Genomic DNA, 22,836 nt, shown 5'->3' on the forward strand with positions numbered 1-22,836 from the left:
AATAAAACTTGTCACTAAATAAATTACATAGCAGTTTATGAGTTAGTAGCATTTTTAAGATTAGGATTTTATAGCTTTTATCCCTGTTAAGTTTGAGCCTTAAAGATTTGAGTTGAAGATCCTTCAGTATCTGAATAAAACTTTAAACTAAACATGCAGTAAACTTTAAACTGCAAATGCAGCCCATGGAGAGGCTGGGATTTCCTCACCTTGTTAATAGTGGACCTGTAACCTCAGTCAAGACATCTGCAAATCATGTGCTTGTTGTTAAAGCATCTATTGTTTCAGTGGATCTATTTTCAAACAAGAGCCAGATCCCAGTTACATACATAGCATATTGTAAACAAGAGTTGAATCCCTACTTGTAGGAAATTAGGATTACCCATGTAGAGATGTTTTTTAAGCCTTTTGTTATAAACTTTAAGCCAAGTTTTTGTTGCAGATTTTTTAGATTTTTAAAAAAGCAAGCACACCCTTACAAATCCAGAGATGGAGTCTGCAGCACAGTCCTTGAGGGGATTTTGAGAGTAGAGCTCAGAGAAATCACAGAGACGGAAGGTTTTTCAGCATAGGAAGTGGAGAAACGTTAGAGATAAGAGACATTAGGAGGTGGAGAGCGGAGAAAGTTCAGATAGAAGAGGTTTGGGGGTCACTGGTTTGTGCAGTGGCAGAAATTGTAATCATAGGAGAAAATTTGAAAAACAAGCATGCCAATCTTTGGCCATTGAGCTGGACTGAGGCCAGGCTGTTTGGAGTCCAGGGAGGGGAGAGACAGGGTTGCAGAAGGAGTTCTATGAGCTCCAAGAGGGAGCTGAGACAGAGAGAGCATAGTGGCGGTGGACTGCAGGCAGCTTCTAGAGGAGGGGACAAGGAAAGGGTCTTAGGAAGTCACAGGTGGGGCTCAGTTCCTAGGGGGAGCCCAGAGAAAGAGCAGAGCTGAGCTGAATAAAGTGTGGTTGTGACAAGGATTTCCACTGGGGCATCCCCAAGCAGAATGGGAAACTTGCCGGAGAGAAAAGTGTTCCCGACCACAGAGGAAAGGCGTCCCTTGTCTTTGTGATTGGGCTCAGTGGGGCGAGAGGAGCTTCCAGACACACCAGTGTGGCTTTTGTAGTAATAGTAGACAAAGCAGGCAGCTAGGGTTTACATCCTGGTGAGAGAGAGAGGAGAGGAGAGAAATAGAGACTTAAAGAGAGGAGACAGACAGACAGACAGAAGAGAGAACAGCTAAGGCTTTGGTGAAAAGGAAGAGGCTATGTGTCCTTAGTAGAAATATGTGCCCACGTGGGCATAGCCTGGCCGGGTGTAGCAGACCCGAGAGGAGAAATGCAGGATGGGTGCCCAGGCGGGTGGGCATAGGGCGGGCATAGAAGGCTGTAGGAGCGAGAGAGACAGGTATACAGCAGAGAGGGGGCTAGAACGGGGGAGGGGAACAGCAGCTGAAGGAGCAGACTCTGGAATCTGGAACCAAATGTGGCAGAAGCCAGCAGAATCAAATGATCCATACATGCTTTCGGAGAGGCAGATCAACCGCTTGGTTCGGAGCAGCCGAGTCCCTAGGAGGGAACTCATCCATGCCAATCCCGCGATCTTTCAGCTTTAGCTATGATGTGAGATTTGTCTCACAAAATAAAAAAGACACACGCAAAGAGGTCTGGGGCTGCCCACAGCACAGGTGGGAAGAGGCAGTAGATGTGTGATTCGGCTCTAATTAAGAACGCGGTCTAGGATGGGGAAGCCGGCACTCCTGCCGCAGTGCGGCTCTGGCTAGACATTCCAAGAATTCGGTTTCTGCTCTGGTTTCTGCGCTTCACCTGGGCACGGGGACATGACAGGAGAGCTTCAGATTACATCACTTGGAAAGTGGCACTTGGGGGGGTGTTCTCTGGTACCGGCTGGCACCCGTGCCTGCCGAGAGCAGAACCAGGACTGAAGAGAGAGCACAAGGTGAGACCATGCCCCAGAGAACCAGCACCCGGGATCCCTACATTTATTTCTCGGCACTTCAGGCAGGGCTAGATGTCTGAAAACGCCTGTCATGGTGATTTCAAGGGTGACATTGTTAGAGCGCGGCTTGGAAACTGGGTGTTCCACCGACACCAAAGTGTTGGGAATTATAAAACCTTCTCTTTCCTGGCCAGCAAAATGGCTCCGCAGTGAGGGCTCCCATCACTGAACCTGGGGTCTGGAGATTGATCCTGGGACTCGCATGGTATAAGAAGAGAGCTGACCTGCAAGTTGTCCTCTGGCCTCCGCCGGTGCACAGTGCCCCCACCTGGAACAAATAAAAATATAACAAAGAAAAAAACCCTTTCATTTTCAAATGTGACAGTGCTCTGTGCTGCGGGCTGGATTTCACCTTCCTACCTGCTCTCCAAAAGAGAAGAGTTAAGTATGTTTCACCAGTCATGGTCACAAGGTGGCAGCACCGCTTCACTGATGTTTTCTAGTGAGCACATCAGTCAGGTGAGCCTTCATCCAGTGACAGATGGAGACCAATGGCCAAACTTGGGGCCGAGCTCCGGGAGTCCTGCAGAGGAGAGGGAAAAGGGATTGTTGGAGCCAGAAGGGTCAGGGACATCGCAGGAAAAGCCCACAAAAAACGGCTAGCCTAGCTCATGGGTACACACAGAGCCTGAACCAACAACCTCCACAGAACTCACCTAGGCCTTCTGCAAATATGTAACAGTTGTGTAACTTGGTCTACCCCTGGCAGTGGGAGCAGGGCTGTTCTTGATGCTTTGGATGTGAACACAATGTTCAGTTCAGAAACAGGAATGTTTAAAATATTTTCTTTAATAACTTCATGTACACATGCTTGCAACTGAGTTTAAGTTGCACACACATGCGCGCGTGTGTGCACGCACACACACAGAGTGTTAAAACTAGCTTACAATTACCTAAAGTTAAATCAAGCATCACATGGATACTAAGCAAGAGGGAGCTGGCTTCATAATCTCTGAGTCACACCTTGTAGACCCAGCTGCCAACAGAGAATGAAGGACAAAGCAGATTTGTCACAGGTGGATGAGAGCAGATCTGTTACAGACGAGTAGGGTCATTGTATGAAATCAATGCCTCGGTGGGCCCTGCCAAGGCATAACGTCATGCAAACACACCACATGCAACAAGGTCAGTGTAAAGAGTTGGGGACAAAGGGAAGACAATGAACTGGCTCTGCCTAGCAGGGATTTTGAAAAGCATAGCTAGTGGAGAAAAGGCAGGTGGTGACAGGTGACACACATGCTCTGGCTGTTGGGGCGGGCTGAAGCAGGCACTGCTTTTTATGGGCAGAACTGCTTGAGTCTGCAGCCCCGCCCTGCCCCAGGAATGAGTGGCACAGTCACGTGGCCATCCTAGTAAAGATGGCAGTTACAACGCCCTTAGCCAAGATGGCGCCTGCCCACATGTTGCAAGGTACTGAGAAACCATGTGTTTCTGAGAACAAGCATGCAAATTTCAAATAGACCCAATTAACAAGACAGACATACAGGATACATGAGTTCGAGGCCAGCCTGGTCTACAAGAGCTAGTTCCAGGACTGGCTCCAAAGCAACACAGAGAAACCGTGTCTTGAAAAACCAAAAAACAAACAAACAAACAAAAAACAACCCCCCCAAAACAAACAAACAAAAACCCCAAAACCAAAAAACCAACATACATTTAAAACAACCAGAATCACACCCGTGTGGATACAATGTTCATGCATGCTTTCATACATGAAGCAGGTAGGAAACATCCAAAGCATACAATGCCAGCCCACAGCCAGGAGGGATAGAGGACCCAGAACCCATTCACCCAGGCTGTGGCTGAAAGGGTGGGAACAGAGAGAGAACAGCAACAGGCCAGGCAGAAAAGGTGGACCCACCACCCCAAGCTGGATGGCAGCAGAGACAGGACAAACAGAAGAGCGAGATATTGTGAACAGGAGCATGAGATGCTTAGAGAAACAGAATGTTCCCAGGTGGAGAGAGGATCCTGCCCTGAGACAGCTTAGCCATGGTGGGATGCAGCAGGAGGCTGTGCTGGTGGGCAGGAGAGAGTTTTAGCATGGCTAGATCACACGCCAGAAACAAGAAGCACACAAACAAGCAAAGACAATGGGGAAAAGAACATAGGGAGTTTAGGGCAGGGGTGGAAAAAATTGATAGTGTGAGTATAGAGAAAGGGGAGTCTGTTTCTATCTACTGGCTTGCTGGCAGACTTTGAGAAGGTCCCGTGAAATGGCGGGATATAGAGGGCTGGTAATTGGCTGTTTGGATTGATGTCTGAGAGGTGTATTAGGGCAGGCACAGTTTTCATGAGTGAGGCAAAAGGTCCGGAGGAGGTACGCCAGCGTGTCAAAAGTTCAGTGTGGACCGTGGCTCAAGTTGGCCTTGGGTCCATTACTGTTGATAAGTTAGGGGCCATAGTGATTGGGTAGGCACAAGTTGCACCCAAACACTGCCATGTGGGTACAGTGGCTGGAAGGGCTCTGAGCTCAAAAGACACGTGGTTTCCCAGTGCTGGGACTTTCAATTGGAACCAAAAGGCAAGAAGAAATCATAGTCACGAGACAAATCCTCAGTCATGGAGCACATAGTCAGAGAGGCAGGTGGCATACCACTACTGCCGATTTTGCTGGTGTTCAATGTAGAATTCAGCAATCCTTACTTGGAACAGTGACCAGGTTGAAAGTTACAGGGTGGTCTTCAAGCTGCCAGCTCAAAGAAGGAATGGACAGGAGAGCCTGCCCAGTTTCATGGCATGAAATGTAAAATGGTGGGAAAGGGACCTTGGTGGATGAGAGCAAGAGGCCCCATGGTGGGCAGGAGACAAATATGCTATGCAGACAGAGCTTGAGTGTGAAGTTTGTTGAGAGAAAGGTAAAGGGGAGGGAAGAGAGAGTGAGGGGGGGCAGAGGCAGAGATCTGTTTGACTCTTCAGAAGAAGACCAGAAAGAGCAGGAATGGGCAGAGCTTGTCTCTTAAAGGGACCTTTTTGCACTGCATATAGTGTATGTAGTGACATAGCAGCCATAGGTCCCTGGGCTGGCCAGAGTACTGCCTGAGTGCATCCTGCCAGATGACATCCTGCCAGGTCAAAAGAGATATAGTTTAGATAGACATGTCATCTGCAAACACTCTAGAGATATACAGAATATGGCATTTAAGATGATTTTATTGTTGTTCTCAGTGTGTGTGCTACTGGAGTTATGTTTAGGTGCTGTGGGAACTCCTTCAGCCTATAGTATTTAAGATACTGGTCCACTTTGGGCATTGTCTCATGTAATATAAATGCAGATGAAAAGCGGGCATGGGCCTGTTGCTGCTGGATTTGGTTCCAATTCCCAGTGCAAGCAGAGGACTGCAGATTGCTACTCTTTCTGTTAGTTTATCCCTAGATAAATACACCTTGTTATACTCCAATCCAGGCTATTGTTGAACTATTTTGGAAGCCAACAAATTGGTGCCAACATGGTCTGAATCCATGTCATTGCCAGGCCCTGCCCAGGGCCCCAGAACCGTCTCCCAGCCCAGGCAGCTGAACTATACCCCACAGCCAAACTACCGCTTTGGGTAGCTGTGCATGGTTAGGCTCAACTGGCCTGCTGCAGCAATTTGGCAATTTCCTGCTGGCCCATGCCCATGCAGCTTGGTCCTGTCTACAGCCTCCTGTAGCCTGTGCCCACGTGATTTTATCTGGCCTGCTACTGCCACAACTCCTCTGAGGTTTCCCTGGCCTCTGCCAGGCCTGCTCTGACTCTGATGAGGGCCATTATGCTGATCCACAGAGTCAAACCTTTATAATGAACACACCTTGTCTCTGTACCATAAAGCAGCCTTGAATTCTTGGGACAAGATTCAAGAACTAGGAAGAAAAATTGAATCATATACTATGATCATACAAGGTCCAAGAGAACCCTTTAGTGACATTTTACAAAGATTAACTAAAGCTGTACAAATAGGGATCCAGAAGCTAGATGAGTACTTATTGAATCTCTGGCTTTTGAAAATGCCAACTTAGAATGCAAAAAAGATTCTTGGGTCTCTAAAGGTCAGAGCAGCACCAATGGATGATTAGATCCTGCAGAGTCAATTTTGAGTTATTAGATTATAATACGGAGGCTTGGGTAGGAGAAGCAATTTCCAAAAGTATGAAGAGACATAAAAATACCAAATGTTTTAATTGTGGTAGAATAGGACATCCGAGAAGGGATTGTAGACAAGATATTCCTTGAAAAATGTTTTCTCTGGGAATGACAAAATAGAAGGTCTCCATCTTCTGGATTATGTAGACGATGAGGCAAAGACCAACGTTGGATCAATGAATGTAGATCAGCAAGAAACAAACAAGGCAACACGTTACCATTGGGAAACTTCTTGGGGGGCCTCTTTCAGGCCCACAGGGCAAATGCGGTCCAGTCATTCTCAGTCACTGTGGAGAACACACCTCCCAGGAAAATGAAAAAATCTAGTGCCTGTTGTAAAAAGCCATACTGTTCTGGATGATAGAATAAACATAGAGGATGAGGTAAAAATTTTAATAGAAAACAGGAAACATATTGGCAGACTTGTGTAAATTATCAAAGACCAAAGCTGAGAGTATGAATAAATAATATTATAATTGAAGGATTATTAGACATGGGTGCAGATGTGACTATTATTACTCTAGAATCTTGGCATCCGAATTGGCCTCTTCAGGAGGCTGCTGTTCAATTCCTAGGAATTGGAATCCTATCTCACGTAGAACAGCATAAGATGGGTTGAATGCATAAGGCCAGAAGAATAGAGAGGAAGGCTGAGGCCATATGTGTCTAATATCACAGTGAATTTATGGGGTCATGATCTGTTGCATCAATTCAATACTCAGATTAACATTCCTGCAGTCTCAGAAAATAAACACAAACCAACTCATGTTTCTGGGAAGGATATTATAAGGTGCTATAAAAAAACAGTCACCAACTGTTCAGGCTGTACAAAAACACAATATAACTAGCAAGCATAGCTCAATAAAAACAATTTAAAATTAAATTCAATAAAAGTATCTGAAGTCTGTGAAATTCAATGAGGTCATTGTTAGAGCAGATGGATGGAGCGGAGTGTCCGGCCATTCAGCAACTAAGATTAAAGGATAATTAGGTTGAGGTTTGCCAAAACTTAGTTATATGTTTCAAAGGGAAATTTTAGGACCTTGCAGAGTGTTTCATGTGTATTTGCCTTACTGTGTAGAAATGACGCAAGGGCAAGCTAGTAGCATGTAGTTCACAGCTGTCTGCTATTGTGAGAGCAGCAAACGGTGGTTTTCTTTCTTTAAGTTTATTTTCTTTTTTTAAAAAGTAAACAAACTGTCTTTATTTATTTTACATGCCAATCTCAGTTCTCACTCTCTCCTCTCTTCCTATTCCCTCTACCTATCCTCCACTCCACCCTCCATCCACTCCTCAGAGAGGGTAAGGCACATTGCTTTGGGGACGGTGCAAAGCCCTCTCTACTATATCTAGGCTGAGCAAGGTATCCATCCGAAGAGAATAGGTTCCCAAAAAGCCAATACAAGCAGTAGGGATAAATCCTGGTGCCACTGCCAGTGGCCCTGCAGTCTGTTCCAGCCATACAACTGTCACTCACATTCAGAGGATCTAGTTTGGTTCTATGCTGGTTCCTTCCCTGTCTGGCTGGAGTTGATGAGCTCCCATTAACTCAGGTAAACTGTTCAGTGGGTGTCCCCACCATGGTATTGACCTCTTTGCTCATATTTTCACTCCTCCTACTCTTTAGCTGGACTTTGGGAGCTCTGCCCAGTGCTCCAGTGTGGATCTCTGCCTCTGTTTCCATCAGTTGGTGGATGAAGGTTCTATGGTGACATTTAAGATATTCATCAATCTGACTACAGGTCAAGGCCATTTTGCTCACCTTCTCCTCTATTGCTCAGGGTCTTAGCTGGGTCATCCTTGTATCTTTGAATTTCTCTAGTGCCAGGTTTCTTGCTAGTCTCATAATGTCTCCCTCAATCAAAATATCTCTTTCCTTGCTCTCATCTCTGTCTTTCTTCCATCTCGACTACCCTGTTCCCTCAAGTTCTTCTCCCCCTCCTCTTCTTTCACCATCCCTTCTCTCCCCTCCCTCATGCTCCAATTTTTTCAGGTGATCTTTTCTATTTCCCTTTTCCAGGTGGATCTATGTATGTTTTTCTTAGGCTTCACTTTGTTACTTAGCTTCTCTAGGATCATGAACTATAGGCTCAATATCCTTTACTTACAGCTAGTATCCACTTATGAGTGAGTGCTTGACTACAAATAGTGTTTTTTAAATTGTACTAATAGTGTCTTTTCTCCCTTTCAAGAGATAATTTCTTTTTATAAGATGTAAATTATTTTAATATTCAAATATAAAGCCATAAGAATGAAAAGAAGCAATTTAAAGTATATAAGTTTGAGAGACATAAAAAGATAATTTTGAGTTGGTAGTTCAAGTTTGAATCAAAAGTAAATTAGGTATAACACTTTGGACTCACCAAGATAGGATAGATAATGTAGTAGTTTCCCTGAATTTGTTAAATGCAAATGGACTAGACATTGTTGATGTATGTATTGCCAGTATATATTGTATATAGTTACTGTACTAATTGTATATAGTTTTTCTTCTATTAGTTTTTACATTAGACAAAAAAGGGAATGTGATGGTATTTTGTTTATGATCTAACAAATAAAGCTTGCCTGAAGATCAGAGTGCAGTTAACTAGTGCAGAAGCCACTAGTTAGCCATAGAGGCCAGGTAGTGGTGGCACACACCTCTAATCCCATCACTGGGGAGACAGAGACAGGAAGGTGTATGGCTGGGTGGAGAGAGGAATATAACGTGGTACGGGACAGGAGCTTATGGCAGTGAGTCTGAGGACAGGATCGCCCCTTTAGTCTCAGTGCCTGGCTGCTCTGATTCTCTGACCCTTCAGCTTTTATCCCTGATGGCTGACTCTGAGTTTTTATCATTAGGGCCAATTAGAATTCATGCTACAAGGTTTTCTATTATTCTGTACAATTTTATGTTTTTATGTCAATTAAAAATAAATTTCATTTCAAAGAGCCCATGAGTTTGATAGAGAACTGGAGGGTGGGTTTTATAATTTTTTAAAAAATGCTGCAAGATCCCCAGCAGCAGTAGGCAGCAGAAATGCTGTAGGTCTCAAATGGTGGCAGTAGGCAGCAGGCCCTGGGAGCAGCCAGTCCCATGCAGAGACAGCTGCCAGTCCCCGAGCAGTGGCTGGTCCCAGGCAGGGAGACACATGGCGGGTGGGCAGAAGACTGAGACATGGATAGACACGACTTACAGAGTGAGGTTGAATATTTATTCAGAGGGTTATGAAGGGGAAGGGAGAAGGGGAGAGAGAGAGAGAGAGGAGAGGAGAGGAGAGGAGAGGAGAGGGGAGAGAGACAGGGGGGAAGAGACAGAGAAGAGGGAAGAGAGGCAGAAGCGAAGCTGCCTCTCCGAGAGGAAGATGGAAAAACAGCGAGCTCTAGTCTCTGCGCTATATTTTCTTTTGTGTTAAGGGTTGTGCTATGTAGCCTAGGCTGGTCTCAAATTCCTGGGCTCAAGCAATTCTCCTGCACCAGCCTCCTCACTAACAACCCTGTCAACTTACACCCTGAATTTTGGTAAATATGTAATAACCACTTGAATTATGATGTGTGATTTGACTCCAAAATCTCTTTGAATACATTTGCAGTATATCCCACCTTCAAGTGTCAATTCTTTTTAAAAACATAATAAAAATTTTTATATATGTCAATATTTTGTCTACATATTCTCCTGTGTACCACTGTGTGCCTTGGTGCCTGAGGAAAACTAGAAGAGACTCCCCTAGAATTGGAATTATAGATGACTGTGGGCCACCATGTGGATGCTGGGAATGAAACATGGGTTCTTTGGATGAGCGTCCACAGCTATTTACTGAGCTATCTCTCTAGCTCCCAAGTGTGAATTCTTAGCACTAGTAATTAGAATTATCTGCTTTTGAAAATTTAAATGGCATCATGTGCTCCTTGTGTGTATGGGTGATATTGTTAAAATTTATCTTTTCTCAAAAGATTAATTTTACTTATGTTTAATGTACATGTGTGTGTGTGTGTGTGTGCAGTAATGTGTACATATGTACACAGTGGCCAGAAGATGGTGTTTCATCCTTTGGTACAGGAGTCACAGGCGAATTTGACCTGCCCAACATATGTGCTGGGAACCAAACTTGGTCCTTTGGTAGAGCGGCAAGTACTCTTAATTCTGGAGACAACTCACTAATTCCTCATCTTTTGTTTCTTGAGAGAGAATTTTTCTGTTTAGGATGACTTAGACTTTTTGGGCTCAAATGCTCAGCTGTGTGTCATAGTATCCAGCAGGATCCATGCATTTTGTTTTACACATTTATCTCTTCACTAGTAGTTGAGTATTTTTACCTGTGGACACACGATGACTTGTTCAGTTTCTCTGTTGATGAATTTTTCAGATTATTAGTTGTTATGTATTATGATGCTGTTAACATTCATGTACAACTCTGTGCATGTGTTTATGTTTTTTTTTTTGATTAAATAAATGTCTAGTGATCCCATGAGATGGCTGGGTTGTAGAAGTGTGTGTTTGACTTTAGGAGAAATTATCAAACTTTCTTCTAGAGTGGTTGTACTAGTAATGTATTCATAGCACCATGAGTCTCAGGCTCACACATGAATACTACTGAGTCCTCACCTTCCAGGGGATTGGAATTGTTGCTTGTGATGCTGGGCTTGGGTAGCAGTGCTGTGTGTGCAGACAACAGAGAGAAGGTTGCCCTGTGTGGTGCCTCTGATTCTTGTAAGTTAACTCACCCCCTCTTCTTGAGGGTAGATTCAAATGAGGCAGCCTGATTTATTGTTCCTTCCATTCTATGTCCTTCACTAAATGCTTGAACCACGGTGTGGGGACCATAACACAGAGTCATCCAGGCTGACAATCCTATGTGTGAAGTAGGATTTGGTCCACCCATGACACAGAGTGCTGGAGTCCAGACCCGGGGGGTTCTGTGTCACAAGATGGATGTGTGAAGTTGGCAAAGAATGAAGATTCTGGCCACCTGTTGTGTTTCAAACCAATGGCCCAACTAGTTCAGGCTGTCTATATTCACAGAAGTTCTAATGCATTCAAGCATGAGCAGTTTCAAATCATTTCTCATTAATCATTTTCCAAGAATCATTAACATTTATTCATTTCAGTTTTTCTTCTTCCCACTCCCTTGTCATCATTGACCTTTACCCCATATCGTTATAGTGCAAGCCAAATGTTTATATCCGGCCAGACACATCTAGCTGGCGGTAAACATCTGATTACAAACTAAGAGACTAAAGCCCTGCGATTAGCTCTTCACACTGTGATACTTTCATATCTTTGTCACCAGCTGAGTGTATTGTCACACCTAGGATATCATTTTCAGGTGTATGCCAGTTTCTAAGTAATCTGTGTATCACGTTTTTGTGGACTACAGTTATAATTCAAATCTTTATAAGTTCTGAAAATAGTAATGATTAATACCTAACGCTTTAACTGCTGGACTAAATTCCTATTCTTCCTGACAATTTCTACCTGTACCTTTCTCTTAAGGGAACTGGAAGTTTTAGATTCCTTTATTGACAAGTTGACACTGGAAGAATATCTGAGTTTTCATGTCCTGACACCAAAGAAATGCCTGACCTTTTGTGTCCTATATCTTTTCCTTATATGTTTCTGTAAGTTTTTAATGTCATCCTTTAAGAAACCATGTTCTAAGTTCTTTGTAGGATATTTATCTCTTTGGGGACTGAAAAAACAATAATCATTAACCTTAGTGAGCTCCTCCTGCTCACTCAGGATGACTGCAAAGGCAGCCAGGGGCAAGAGGAGAAACTGGTTTCTGTAACACATCAGAGAAATTTAATTTTTCTGCAGAGTCTTTAATTCCCAGTAAACTCAGGCACAATCACGACTAACAAAGCAGAACTAAGAGTCACCCTAGGAATAAACACAGGGGAAGTTAGAGAGGCCTGAAGCCCATGCAGCCCTGGGATCAGCACAGAGGTCTGCAGTATTGTTTCCGAAGGTCCTTGACAAATGGGTGGGATTCTTCAAAGTGCTTTGCCTTCTAAAGAGCTCCATTTGCAAACCATGTATGTGCCATTCCCAGGGGTGACAGCACGGCTTCCTCCACCAGAGATTACAAAGAACTACTTAGGGTGCACATGGACGTGCTTGGATGCCTTCCTGAGGTCAAGGTTTTCCATTTTCATACGTAACATGTAGGCTTCTGCATCTTTCTGAGTGATGATCTGGAAGAGCAAGGATCCAATGTGGTGTATTTTTTCTCTGAATCTGTAAGCAGGCCTTGTTTTATTTGTTGTTTTGGATTCTAGAAATCGTGCGATTTCATTTCTCTTATCCAAATTTTTTCCCTTGTACCAGAAAAAGACTTGGGCTGTATCTGGCAGATTATGGACACGCAGAAGAATGTCCTTCACTTCAGCGACATGGGATAGAACTGCTTCTACAGTGACTTGGGCAGTGCTGGGAGAGGCTAAGGGGAAGAGGGAAAACTTTATCAATATTAGGATCTTTGCATTTGGTAGAAATTTGAAACCTGAGTGTGTTCAACTCTTAGCCTTGGTGTGTGTCCAATTGGGGGGAGGTCAGGAACATCACCCCCATTCCTCAGTACCCCTGAATCTTTCTACTGAATGAAACTGAGTTCTCGGGTGTCTGCACAGCCAACCCCTCACTCCCTCAGTCCCTCAGGTCTTTTCTGCTCTGTCTTCCCGCCCAGGAGCTCCAGGACTCTGTGAGAAGGACTGGTTTGATTTTGGTTTAAACTCCACTGCCTGGAACAGGCTCAAATACCTGTGAGCAAATTAGTGTCCCAGAGCCTGGGGTTTACTTGTGGATTCTTCAGGGTCATATGTCATGATGTTGCTTAATGGCCCCAGTCTGGATTTTACTTGCAGAGTCACCCTGACATAGTGGGAACGTCAGTCTTCAGCATACAGTGGCCGGTGCTGCTAATCAAAGACCAGAGTGGTTGGGAACTCATGAAGATACACTTTCTCTGCCACTGGTGTGCTGGGTTTAAAGGCGTGCAGCACCGTGCTCAGTTTGCTTTGTGTTTTATCATGAGATTATCATGCATCCACCACCAAGCTGACTGTATTTGTATCTTGAGCCATGTTTTTCTCCTGGTGACTTTTATACATTTTGCACACTGCTGATAAAGAATTTGCCCCACTCCCAACACTGTGGGGTAAGAAGGGAGGGGAAGTCACTCACCTATTATGTCCAGCTGGATGGGGTCACTCCTCTCAGAACTTACTGGATTGGAGACCTCACACTGATACTCCCCGGAATCCTCCCTCTCGACAGGGTCTATGCTGAGGGTGCTGTTGTTCAGGGACAGCTTCATCCTATCTGTGAGCTCCAGACTCTGGCCATTGAAGAGCCAATGGATGGAGATCCCAGTGTCGTTTGAGGAGCAGGTCAGGGACACAGAGTCCAGGTCTTTGACTGTGGTGTTGCTGACTTGGATGGAGGGTGCAGTCACTGGCTCTGTGGATAAACAGTGGAGGGGACAGCTGAGAGTCCTTCATCCTCAGAGATCTCAGCCAGCTCACAGGGCCCACAGAATGACATGGCCCTCTGGAAGATCGCATGTTTGGGTTCAAGATACGGTTTGTAATGAGAGAGCCAAACCTTCCTCCTACCCAGATCACCCACAGTGACCCCTGATTCAGGGTCTTTTTGTAGATTCCACACAGGAACCTCTTCAGTCCAGATGTCCACAAATCTCATCATAGGAATATTTTTCCACTGATTTTTATGCAAATTCTTGCTCACACTTTCTATGAGTATGAGCAATCAGGTCCTCTATTATAAAATAGCCTCTGTTTCTTTTTCATTAAATAATGTGTCACGGGGTTAAAATCTCCCAGGTAATCCTAAAGGTGTCAAAGCCTAGATCCCAGGACTGGGAGAAATCCCAAAATAATAAGTTTCTGTTTGAAGAAAAATTTATTGCCTGCAGCATGGAGATGGGATAAGTACCACAGAGGAGACGGGAATGGCCACAATGTTGACCACAGCTGCCGCTCTAATCCTCCATACAGATTCTCTATTGAGACAGAGTCTCACAATGTTACCTGGGCTGGCCTTGTGCTCCCATTCCTCCTCCTCTCCTCTCCTCTCCTCTCCTCTCCTCTCCTCTCCTCTCCTCTCCTCTCCTCTCCTCTCCTCTCCTCTCCTCTCCTCTCCTCCTCCTCCTCCTCCTCCTCCTCCTCCTCCTCCTCCTCCTCCTCCTCCTCCTCCTCCCCTTCTTCTCTCTTGTCTCTTCTCTCTTGTCTCTTGTCTCTTCCTCTCTCTCTCTCTCTCTCTCTCTCTCTCTCTCTCTCTCTCTCTCTCTCTCTCTCTCCAGGTCTCACTATGCAGCCCTGGCTAACCTGGAACTACAAAGACCAGGGAGGTTGGGAACTCATAGACATCCACCTGTCTCTGCCTCTCGTGTGCTGGCTGGGGTTCAAGGCATGCAGCACTGTGCTCAGCTTGTGTGGTGTTTATCATGAGATTAACATGCATTCATCACTAAGCTGACTGTATTTGAGTCTTGAGCCATGTTTTTCTCCTGGTGACTTTACCCATTTTGCACACTGCTGATGAAAATTTGCCTCACCCCTAACACTGTGGGGTAAGAAGGGAGGGGAGGTCGCTCACCTATTATGGTCAGCTGGGTGGGGTCACTCCTCTCAGAACTGACTGGATTGGAGACCTCACACTGATACTCCCCGGAATCCTCCCTCTTGACAGGGTCTATGCTGAGGGTACTGTTGTCCAGGGACAGCTTCATTCTGTCTGTGAGCTCCAGACTCTGGCCATTGAAGAGCCAATGGATGGAGATCCCAGTGTCGTTTGAAGAGCAGTTCAGGGACACAGAGTCCAGTGCTTTGACTGTGGTGTTGCTGACTTGGATGGAGGGTTTAGTCACTGGCTCTGTGGATAAACAGTGGAGAGGCCCAGCTGAGAGTCCATCCTCAGAGATCTCAGCCAGCTCACAAGACCCACAGAATGATGTGGATCTCTGCAAGATTGCATGTTTGGGTTCAAGATGTGCTCTTTCAGGAGACAGCTGTGTCTTCCTCCTACCAAGATCATCCATAGTGACCCTGACTCAGGGTATACGTGTAGATTCCACACTAGGACCCTCTTCAGCCCATGTGTCTACAAATCTCATTGTAGGAATGTTTATTCCATTGATTCTTGTGCAAATTCTTATACTAGGATTAATAAAAACCTAGAGACAGATATTGGGGTTCAACCTGACAGCCAGAGAAGCAAACCAGTCAACCACTGCCACCTCTACCTCAGTCTGAAATGGCGATCCTGGAATCACACGAGACTGACTGAGAGCTGTCTCCTCCCACTGTATATTCCTCTCTAGTTCTGGGAGTAGAGGCTTGCACCACTACTGCCTGGCTTCTATGGCTAACTAGTGTGGCTACTGGGATTAAAGTTGTGTGCCACCACTGCCTGGTCTGTAAGGCTGACCAGTGTGGCTGTTTTACTCTCTGATCTTCAGGCAAGTTTTATTTATTAAAATACATATGAAACATCACTACATTCCCCTTACTTTTTTAAAAAACCTAAAATAAAAAAGAATAATCTATCTCAGTTAGTAGAGCATGGGACTCTTAATCCAAGCTTCATGGGTTTGAGCCCTATGTTGGGCACCAAATGTAACAGTATTAATAAACCCAGAGACAGATATTGGGTTCAACCTGAAGGAGAGAAGAGCAAAGCAGCCAGGCACTGGCTCTTACCTCTACCTCAGTCCAAAGTGGTGATCCTGCCTCCAGGAATCTCAGCATTAGACTGTCTGAGAGCTGTCTCCTCCCATCTTGTATTTCTCTCTAGTGCTGTGATTAAAGGTGTGCACCACTACTGTCTGGCTTTTATGGCCAAATAGTGTGGCTATTGGGGTTAAATTGTGTGCCACCACTGCCTGGTCTGTATCAATGGCCAGTGTGGATTGTTTAACTCTCTGATCTTCAGGCAAGCTTTATTTATTAAAATATAAATGACATATCAGTACACATTGTTGTTCACATGTTCTGTGAGTGTGAACAGTTGGGTCCCTCATTATAAAATAGCCTTCCGTTTCTTTTTCATTAAATAATGTGTCATGGGGTTAAGATGTTCAAGCGAATCTTAGAGGTGTCAAAGCCTACACCTCAGGACTGGGAGAAATCCCAAACTAAAGAATTTCTGTTTAAAGAAAAATTTATTTCCTGCTGCACAGAGATGGGATAAGTAGCACAGAGAAGACGGGAATGGCCACAGTGTTGACCATGGCCTGCTGCTCTAATCCTCCACACAAATTCTCTTTTGAGACTATGTAGTTCCTGCTAACCTGGAACTCACTACAAATACCAGGGAGATTGGGACTCTGGTATGCTGGCTGAAGTTAAAGGCATGCAGCACAGTGCTCAGCTTACATGTTATTTTGTCATGAGATTATCATGCATCCACCACCAAGCTGGCTGTGTTTGTATCTTGAGCCATGCTTTTCTCCTGGTGACTTTTACACATTTTGCACACTGTTGCTAAAAAATTGCCCCACCGCCAACACTATGGGGTAAGAAGGGAGGGGAGGTTGCTCACCTATTATGTCCAGCTGGATAGGGTCACTCCTCTCAGAACTGACTGGATTGGAGACGTCACATTGATACTTCCCAGAATCCTCCTTCCTGACAGGGTCTATGCTAAGGGTGCTGTTGTTCAGGGACAGCTTCATTCTATCTGTGAGCTCCAGACTCTGGCCATTGAAGAGCCAATGGATGGAGATCCCAGTGTCCCATGAGAAGCAGGTCAGGGACACAGAGTCCAGGTCTTTGACTGTGGTGTTGCTGACTTGGATGGAGGGTGTAGTCACTGGCTCTGTGGATAAACAGTGGAGGGGACAGCTGAGAGTCCTTCATCCTCAGAGATCTCAGCCAGCTCACAGGGCCCACAGAATGACATGGCCCTCTGGAAGATCGCATGTTTGGGTTCAAATAAAATCTGTAAAGAGAGAGCTGAACCTTCCTCCAACCCAGATCACCCACATTGACCCTTGACTCAGGGTCTTTTTGTAGATTCCACAGAGGAACCTCTTCAGTCCAGATATCCACAAACCTCATCATAGGAATTTTTTTCCCAATGATTTTTGTGCAAATTCTTGCTCACACTTTCTATGAGTATGAGCAGTCAGGTCCCTCTATTATAAAATATCCTTCTGTTTCTTTTTCATTAAATAATGTATCATGGGGTTAAGATGTCCAAGTGAATCTTAGAGGTGTCAAAGCCTATGCCTTAGGACTGGGAGAAATTCCAAACTAAAGAATTTCTGTTCTAAGAAAAAAATTTATATCCTGCTCCATGGAGATAGAATAAATACGACAGAGAAGAAGAGAGGGATCACAGTTTTGACCACAACCTGCCACTCTGAACTTCCATACTGAACTTCTTTTGAGACAAGGTCTGACTAGAGAGCCCTTGCTAGCCTGGAACTTGCTATGTAGACCAGACTGGCCTCAAATTCCCACTATCTCCCTGCCTCTTCCTCCTTGGTGCTGGCCTTAAAGGCACACACCACGACACTTAGCCAACATTTGTTTTTAAACCTTGAGAAGAGTAAGGGAAAGAGCATCATCAAGTCGTCAGTGACATGGTTTCCTCTAAGTCAGAACGGGGCTCCCAGGTGCCTTCTCCACCCACTCTTCCCCTCCCATGGAGTCAGAGCTCAGCCAGTCACCCCTGAGACAGGAGCAGAGCTCTGAACTGCTGGTCCCTATTTGTGGGAAGTTTTCTCCATGTATTTAGAGGGGAAAAAATGTGAGCACAGTTGAAAGCCCTGGCTGTTCCTCTAAGTCATGGAGGTCATAAGAAGAAAATGGAGGGGACAGGAAGGCTGTGTTAGTGACAGAAAGAAATCTTGACCTTAAGGCTCTCCCTCCCCTGCGAAGTCCCTCCCACAACCTGAGGTTTCCAAGGCTGGGAGAAGCTCCTCCTCACATTCCAAGCTCCATCCCTATCAGCCAGGAGGTGTCAGAGCAGCAGGAGAAGATCAGACATAGGGATGGAGCAGGACGCTCAGGGGAGTTTTGCTTGTTCTCATAGACAAGGGCTGGAAATTAAATTCTTCTGCATCTTCCCAGAAAGCCAAAAAACTACACTCCAAACCTGGCACTGATACTTCAGAGATCCACTTACCAAGGACTGTAATGTTCTTGACTGTGGTCTTCATGATTCCAAAGACATAGTTATAGATGAGACAGGAATAGGAACCGCTGTTATTAGTAGTGATGTTGAGGATAAAGAGCTCTTTGCCTTTTGATAGAATCTTTCCATTGAAATACCAATAGAACATTGCAGGGCTAGAGGCTGCTTGACAGGAGAGGTTGAGGTTTGTCCTTGAACGGAAGTAAGTATTTGAGGGGGATATGATTGGTACATCTGGACCATCTGGAGCAAACAGAACAAAGGCACATGTGATATCAGCAGAGGGAAGGGCAATCCTGGTCTGCAGAAGGCCATAGTATCTCTCTGAGCTGTGCTATAACCTTAGTTGAGCAGGCCCCACCCAGATCTGGGGTGCAGATTAGTAGAAGAGTATTCATACAGCAGGCAAAAGCCCTGATCCATCCCGAGCACAGCACACAAACATCCCCACTGCACACTCACGTGTGCACTGAGCCTGAGACTGAGCTGCCCCCGTCTCCATCACCCTGAGTCTCTCTAGGTAGGAGATGTCCCTCAAGTCCATTCCAGCTCAGTGCTGGGCCTGGCTGCATGTACTTGTGCTGGGACAGGAAGCCCTGGCCAGCCTAGGGATCTGTGTGATGGGTCTATGTCACCAACCCAAGGGGACTGAGTGTCCTAGCTCTAACTGTCTGTACTTAGGCAGCTGTAAAAAGGGTGAAACAGACAATACTCACAGGTAATGTTCAGAGTGAATGGGTCACTTCGGGAGGTGCTCACTGGGTTCCGGGTTTCACACTCATAGGCTCCTGTGTCATTCCTCACAACACTGAGTAAAGTGAGAGTCCTGTTGTCCTCAGACAGCTTCAGCCTGTCACCTTCTGAGAGGCTTTGGCCATTTCTCCTCCACAGGTAGTTTGTATTCTCAGTCTCAGGCTCACACATTAATGCTTCTGGAGACCCCTCCCTGGCATAGAAATTCTTGCTTGTGATTTTCGGCTTGGGTAGCCGTGCTGTGTGTACAGACAACAGAGAGAAGGTTGCCCTGTGTGGTGCCTCTGATTCTTGCAAGGGCCTCTTTCAACAGAGATTGTCTCCTATCTTCCAACAAATCCAGATCCTCAAAGAATGAGGCAGGAAGCAAATTACAAGAAGATGGTGTAGCTGAGCTCTCAGAGACAGTGGGGCCTCCTGTGCTGTGTATGGCCTGTGTGACCCTGACTCAGTGACAGTGTTTCCTGTCTCAATTTCCTTAGAATACAAGACAGGGTAAATGATTGTTGCCATGCCTACTAGTTCACCTTAAATGTGAGCAATGACCTGCCCTGACCTTCCACTAAGCAGTGTCTCTTACTATTTGCCTGTAGGAAATAATCCCAGGGCTGGACCCCCAGAGGCAAGGAGCTGCCATTTGTACACTTTTCTCCCATCTCTTTAGGGCTCTCCACCTTCCTGCGAGGTCTCAGAAGACCATCAGGACAGTCGGCTGGTTGTCTTTCATAGCCCCCCACCTATGCTGAGCACACTGAGTCTCGGGAGGAGATGCCCAGGTGACCTGCCTCAGCCATGGTTCTCACAGGCTGAAGGTCAGCAGGCTACCAGCCTACAATCAATCATTGTCCCCTGTCAGCTCCAACAGGAGGTCAAATTATAGCCCAGTCTATAAGCTTCTCAGCATTCCTGGTCCAGTCTGGGGCAGAGATCTGGACCAAAGTACCGGTGTTCATGTCTCTGTGGAAATTTCATGGTTTTGTCACCCAGGCCCTACCTGAGTCCTGAAGTTGTCTTTCTCAAGGCCATGTTCATGATGAACATCTAAGACCCAAGGCAGAGTCTGACATGCCTGGGCTGAGTTACCTCCCCCCCTCTCTCTGAGGGTGGATTCAAGTGAGAGATCCTGATTTATTGCTGTTTCCTCCACTCCGTGTCCTTTACTAAATGCTTGAGCCACAATGTGGGGACCATAACACAGTCATCCAGCACTGACAATTCTATGTGTGAAGTAGGATTAGCTCCACCCACGACCCTGAGGTTACAGAGAGTTACTTACGGTGGACATGGAACTGCACGAATGCTTTCCTTATATCAAAGTTTTTCTTTTTCATATATAGCATGTAGGTGCCTGCATCTTTCCGAGTGACGTTCTGGAAGAACAGGGACCCATTGCGGTATATTTTCTCTCTGCCGCTACATGCAGGCCCTGGTTTCTTTATATTATTGGACATTAGAAATCGTGCAATTTCTTTCCTCTCATCCACAGTTTGTCCCTTGTACCAGAAAAAGACTCGGAGTGACTCTGACAGATTGTGGACAAGTAGAAGAACATTCGCCCCTTCAGCAACATGGGGCGGAACTGCTTCCACAGTGACTTGGGCCGTGGTGGGAGAGCTCCAGTAGATCAAAAGTGAGGCTAAGAGGGAAGAGAGAAAAATCTATCAATATTAGATCTTTGCATTTGGTAGAAATTGAGACCTGGGTGTGTTCAACTCTCAGCCTTGGTTTGTGTGTCCTATTGGGTGGAGGTCAGCAGCATCACCCCCATTCCTTAGTACCCCTAAATCTTTCCACTGAATGAAACTTTTCTCTGGTGTCTGCACAGCCAACTTCTTACTCCCTACAGCCAACTCCTTACTCCCTCAGATCCGTGTTCACAATCAGAATCTTTGGTGAATGTAGGCATGTCTTCTCTGACCTCCTCCTCTAAAGATTCCAGCCTTCATTTTTTGACCTCCCCAGCTCTGTTTCTTCTGAAGTCCTTGTCAACCCCAACCCCACCTTCTAGATTTCCTTGCTGCTCTGTCTTCCTGCCCAGGACTATGTGTGGAGAACTGGTTTGATTTTGGTTTAAACTCCACTGCCTGGAACAGGCTCAGACTCCTGTGAGCAAATCAGAGTCCCAGTGCCTGGGATTTATTTGTGGATTCCTCAGGGTCGTATGTATGAAATGACCCTGTTTACTGGCCCCAGTTTGAGTTTTACTTGGAGAGTCACCCTGACACAGTTGTGGGAGTCAGTCTTCAGGGTACAGAGGCCAGTGCTGATAAACTTGCAGTGGGGAACCCCTGAGTTTTCCTCCCCACTTACCAATTCACATTCACTGGGAGCTTCCTGTTGCTCTCAGGCTTCAAGCAGAAGCCAGATGTCTCCTCTCAGGCACAGTCCCCCTCCCAGAAGACCCCATCCAGTCTCTGAGCTCCCCTGCTGTCCACACCCCTGAGGAATGTCTCCTCACCTGCCAGCAGGAGTCCCCTCCAGGGTAGCTGCCCTTTGTGGAGAAGGGCTGAGGAGAGCTCCATGTCTCTGCTGCGGCCTAGGTCTTCCTCTGGAAAGGAGGTTTGCCTCTCAGGCTGCTGCCAAGTCTGCCTGCTCTTGTGTCTGCTCTGCTTTTATTCTCAGAACTGAGCCTCCTCCCTGAGGAGGACGCCTCCTGGAGTCACATGGGCTGGGGTGGAGTCTGTGTGTCAGTCAATTCTGCCTCTCATCCTTCTATTCCTTTCTTTCTGGTTCAGTGTTCCAGAACTTTGAGCTCGAGAGAACAGCAGCTCACCCCAGGGCCTTCTCCCTGCACTTCCTATAGCCAAGAGTGTATTTCCTTGTGACACAAAAACCCAGCAGAGACCAGTCTGCCCTGTGATCTCAATGCTCTGGGAAAGTGGGCGTTACTCCAGGGAGGTAGTGGCAGCAATCTCTAGGGGCGAGAAAAGGTCTGAGTGACAACTGGGGAGGGACCCGATCTATGGTCACTGCTGTCACCAGTCAGGTGTCTGATTCAGGGATACAAGTTATGTCAGGGGTTCACATCCCTGTGTGCAGGAGGAGTTGACCTGTGTGTCCTGGAAAGAGGACTGTGTGCTCCAGCTCCCTATGGAGAACCCCAGGAGACACCCCTCCCCACAGCTTCCTGTGTTGTCTGAATGTGATTCAGGTCTGCCCATGCCCCCCTGACCCTTCTGGGATGCCTTTGTTCTCCTTGGGGACTGCCCTGTGATCTCCCCGTCTTTCCTCATGGGTGTTGTGAGGGGGAGGGGACTACATGGGGTCTCCTTCTAGAGTTGGGTTCTCAGAGACACAGGAAATGATTGTATTAGGAAGCTCCAGGTCTGTTGGAACTGGGATGGAGAGAAGGCTGCAAGACATGTGCAGGCCTCAGGGAGGTTCCCTGTAGATTATGTGGTTTCTTGTCGCCCCCTGGTGTCCATGAGGAGACCTGCAGCTCATGTCTGCGCCGTCACAAGGATGGTAGCCAAGCTCCAAAGGCTGTAATGGAGCTGAGCACCAAGTTTCCCAGGGAAGGTCCCAGTGTGCAGCTGCCTTTGAGGACCTAGGTGGACTTTTCCTGGAGACTATGACAGTTGAGGTGAGACTCACTGCCGCTTTGATCTGCAGTTCCCCAAAGGCTGATGGTGTTGCATCCACTCCCCCGTGGTTAAGAGCACTTGCTGCTTTTGCAGAGGATTGGACTTGGGTCTAGGACTCACACTGTCCTGAGGATCTGACACCCTCTTCTGGTCTCCATGGACACCAGGCATGCAAACAGTGCACATATACACATGCTGGCCAAACATACACATTCATAAAATAAAAATAA

The 22,836-nt window shown here is 46.1% G+C and overlaps 2 protein-coding genes across 2 annotated transcripts; both read right to left on the reverse strand.

Annotated features, from left to right (window-relative positions):
- Positions 1-1,263: 1,263 nt before the first annotated feature.
- Positions 1,264-12,934, reverse strand: LOC142854511 (cell adhesion molecule CEACAM8-like). Its single transcript, XM_075980230.1, has 7 exons — positions 12,907-12,934; positions 12,207-12,549; positions 11,846-11,892; positions 10,674-10,766; positions 1,871-1,929; positions 1,746-1,814; positions 1,264-1,374 (listed from the first exon to the last, which is right to left on the reverse strand). Exons 1-7 carry the CDS (start codon positions 12,932-12,934, stop codon positions 1,264-1,266), a joined length of 750 nt encoding a protein of 249 aa, XP_075836345.1.
- Positions 12,935-13,284: 350 nt separating this feature from the next.
- LOC142854562 (cell adhesion molecule CEACAM1-like) lies at positions 13,285-21,700 on the reverse strand. Its single transcript, XM_075980370.1, has 7 exons — positions 21,481-21,700; positions 20,299-20,658; positions 18,986-19,261; positions 18,261-18,512; positions 16,671-16,946; positions 14,727-15,002; positions 13,285-13,568 (listed from the first exon to the last, which is right to left on the reverse strand). Exons 1-7 carry the CDS (start codon positions 21,542-21,544, stop codon positions 13,285-13,287), a joined length of 1,788 nt encoding a protein of 595 aa, XP_075836485.1. The 5' UTR covers positions 21,545-21,700.
- Between the last annotated feature and the right edge of the window lie 1,136 nt (positions 21,701-22,836).

Source organism: Microtus pennsylvanicus, chromosome 1 (assembly GCF_037038515.1).
Source record: "Microtus pennsylvanicus isolate mMicPen1 chromosome 1, mMicPen1.hap1, whole genome shotgun sequence".
Taxonomy (NCBI): Eukaryota; Metazoa; Chordata; class Mammalia; order Rodentia; family Cricetidae; genus Microtus; species Microtus pennsylvanicus.

What these genes read in the sequence shown, in the direction of transcription:
- LOC142854511 (XM_075980230.1), bottom strand. Translation starts at nt 12,934, where the DNA reads ATGACATATGACCCTGAAGAATCCACAA. An exon ending in GTGTGAGCCTGAGACTCATG is followed by an intron (nt 1,930 to 10,673) that starts GTGCTATGAATA and finishes CTCTCTCTTCAG; the next exon opens with TCCTGGTTCTGCTCTCGGCA. An exon ending in AGAGCCGCACTGCGGCAGGA is followed by an intron (nt 1,375 to 1,745) that starts GTGCCGGCTTCC and finishes TCGCTCCTACAG; the next exon opens with CCTTCTATGCCCGCCCTATG.
- LOC142854562 (XM_075980370.1), bottom strand. Translation starts at nt 21,544, where the DNA reads ATGGAGCTCTCCTCAGCCCTTCTCCACAAAGGGCAGCTACCCTGGAGG. An exon ending in ATTCACTCTGAACATTACCT is followed by an intron (nt 18,513 to 18,985) that starts GTGAGTATTGTC and finishes TGTTTGCTCCAG; the next exon opens with ATGGTCCAGATGTACCAATC. An exon ending in TATCCAGCTGGACATAATAG is followed by an intron (nt 15,003 to 16,670) that starts GTGAGCAACCTC and finishes GTTTATCCACAG; the next exon opens with AGCCAGTGACTAAACCCTCC.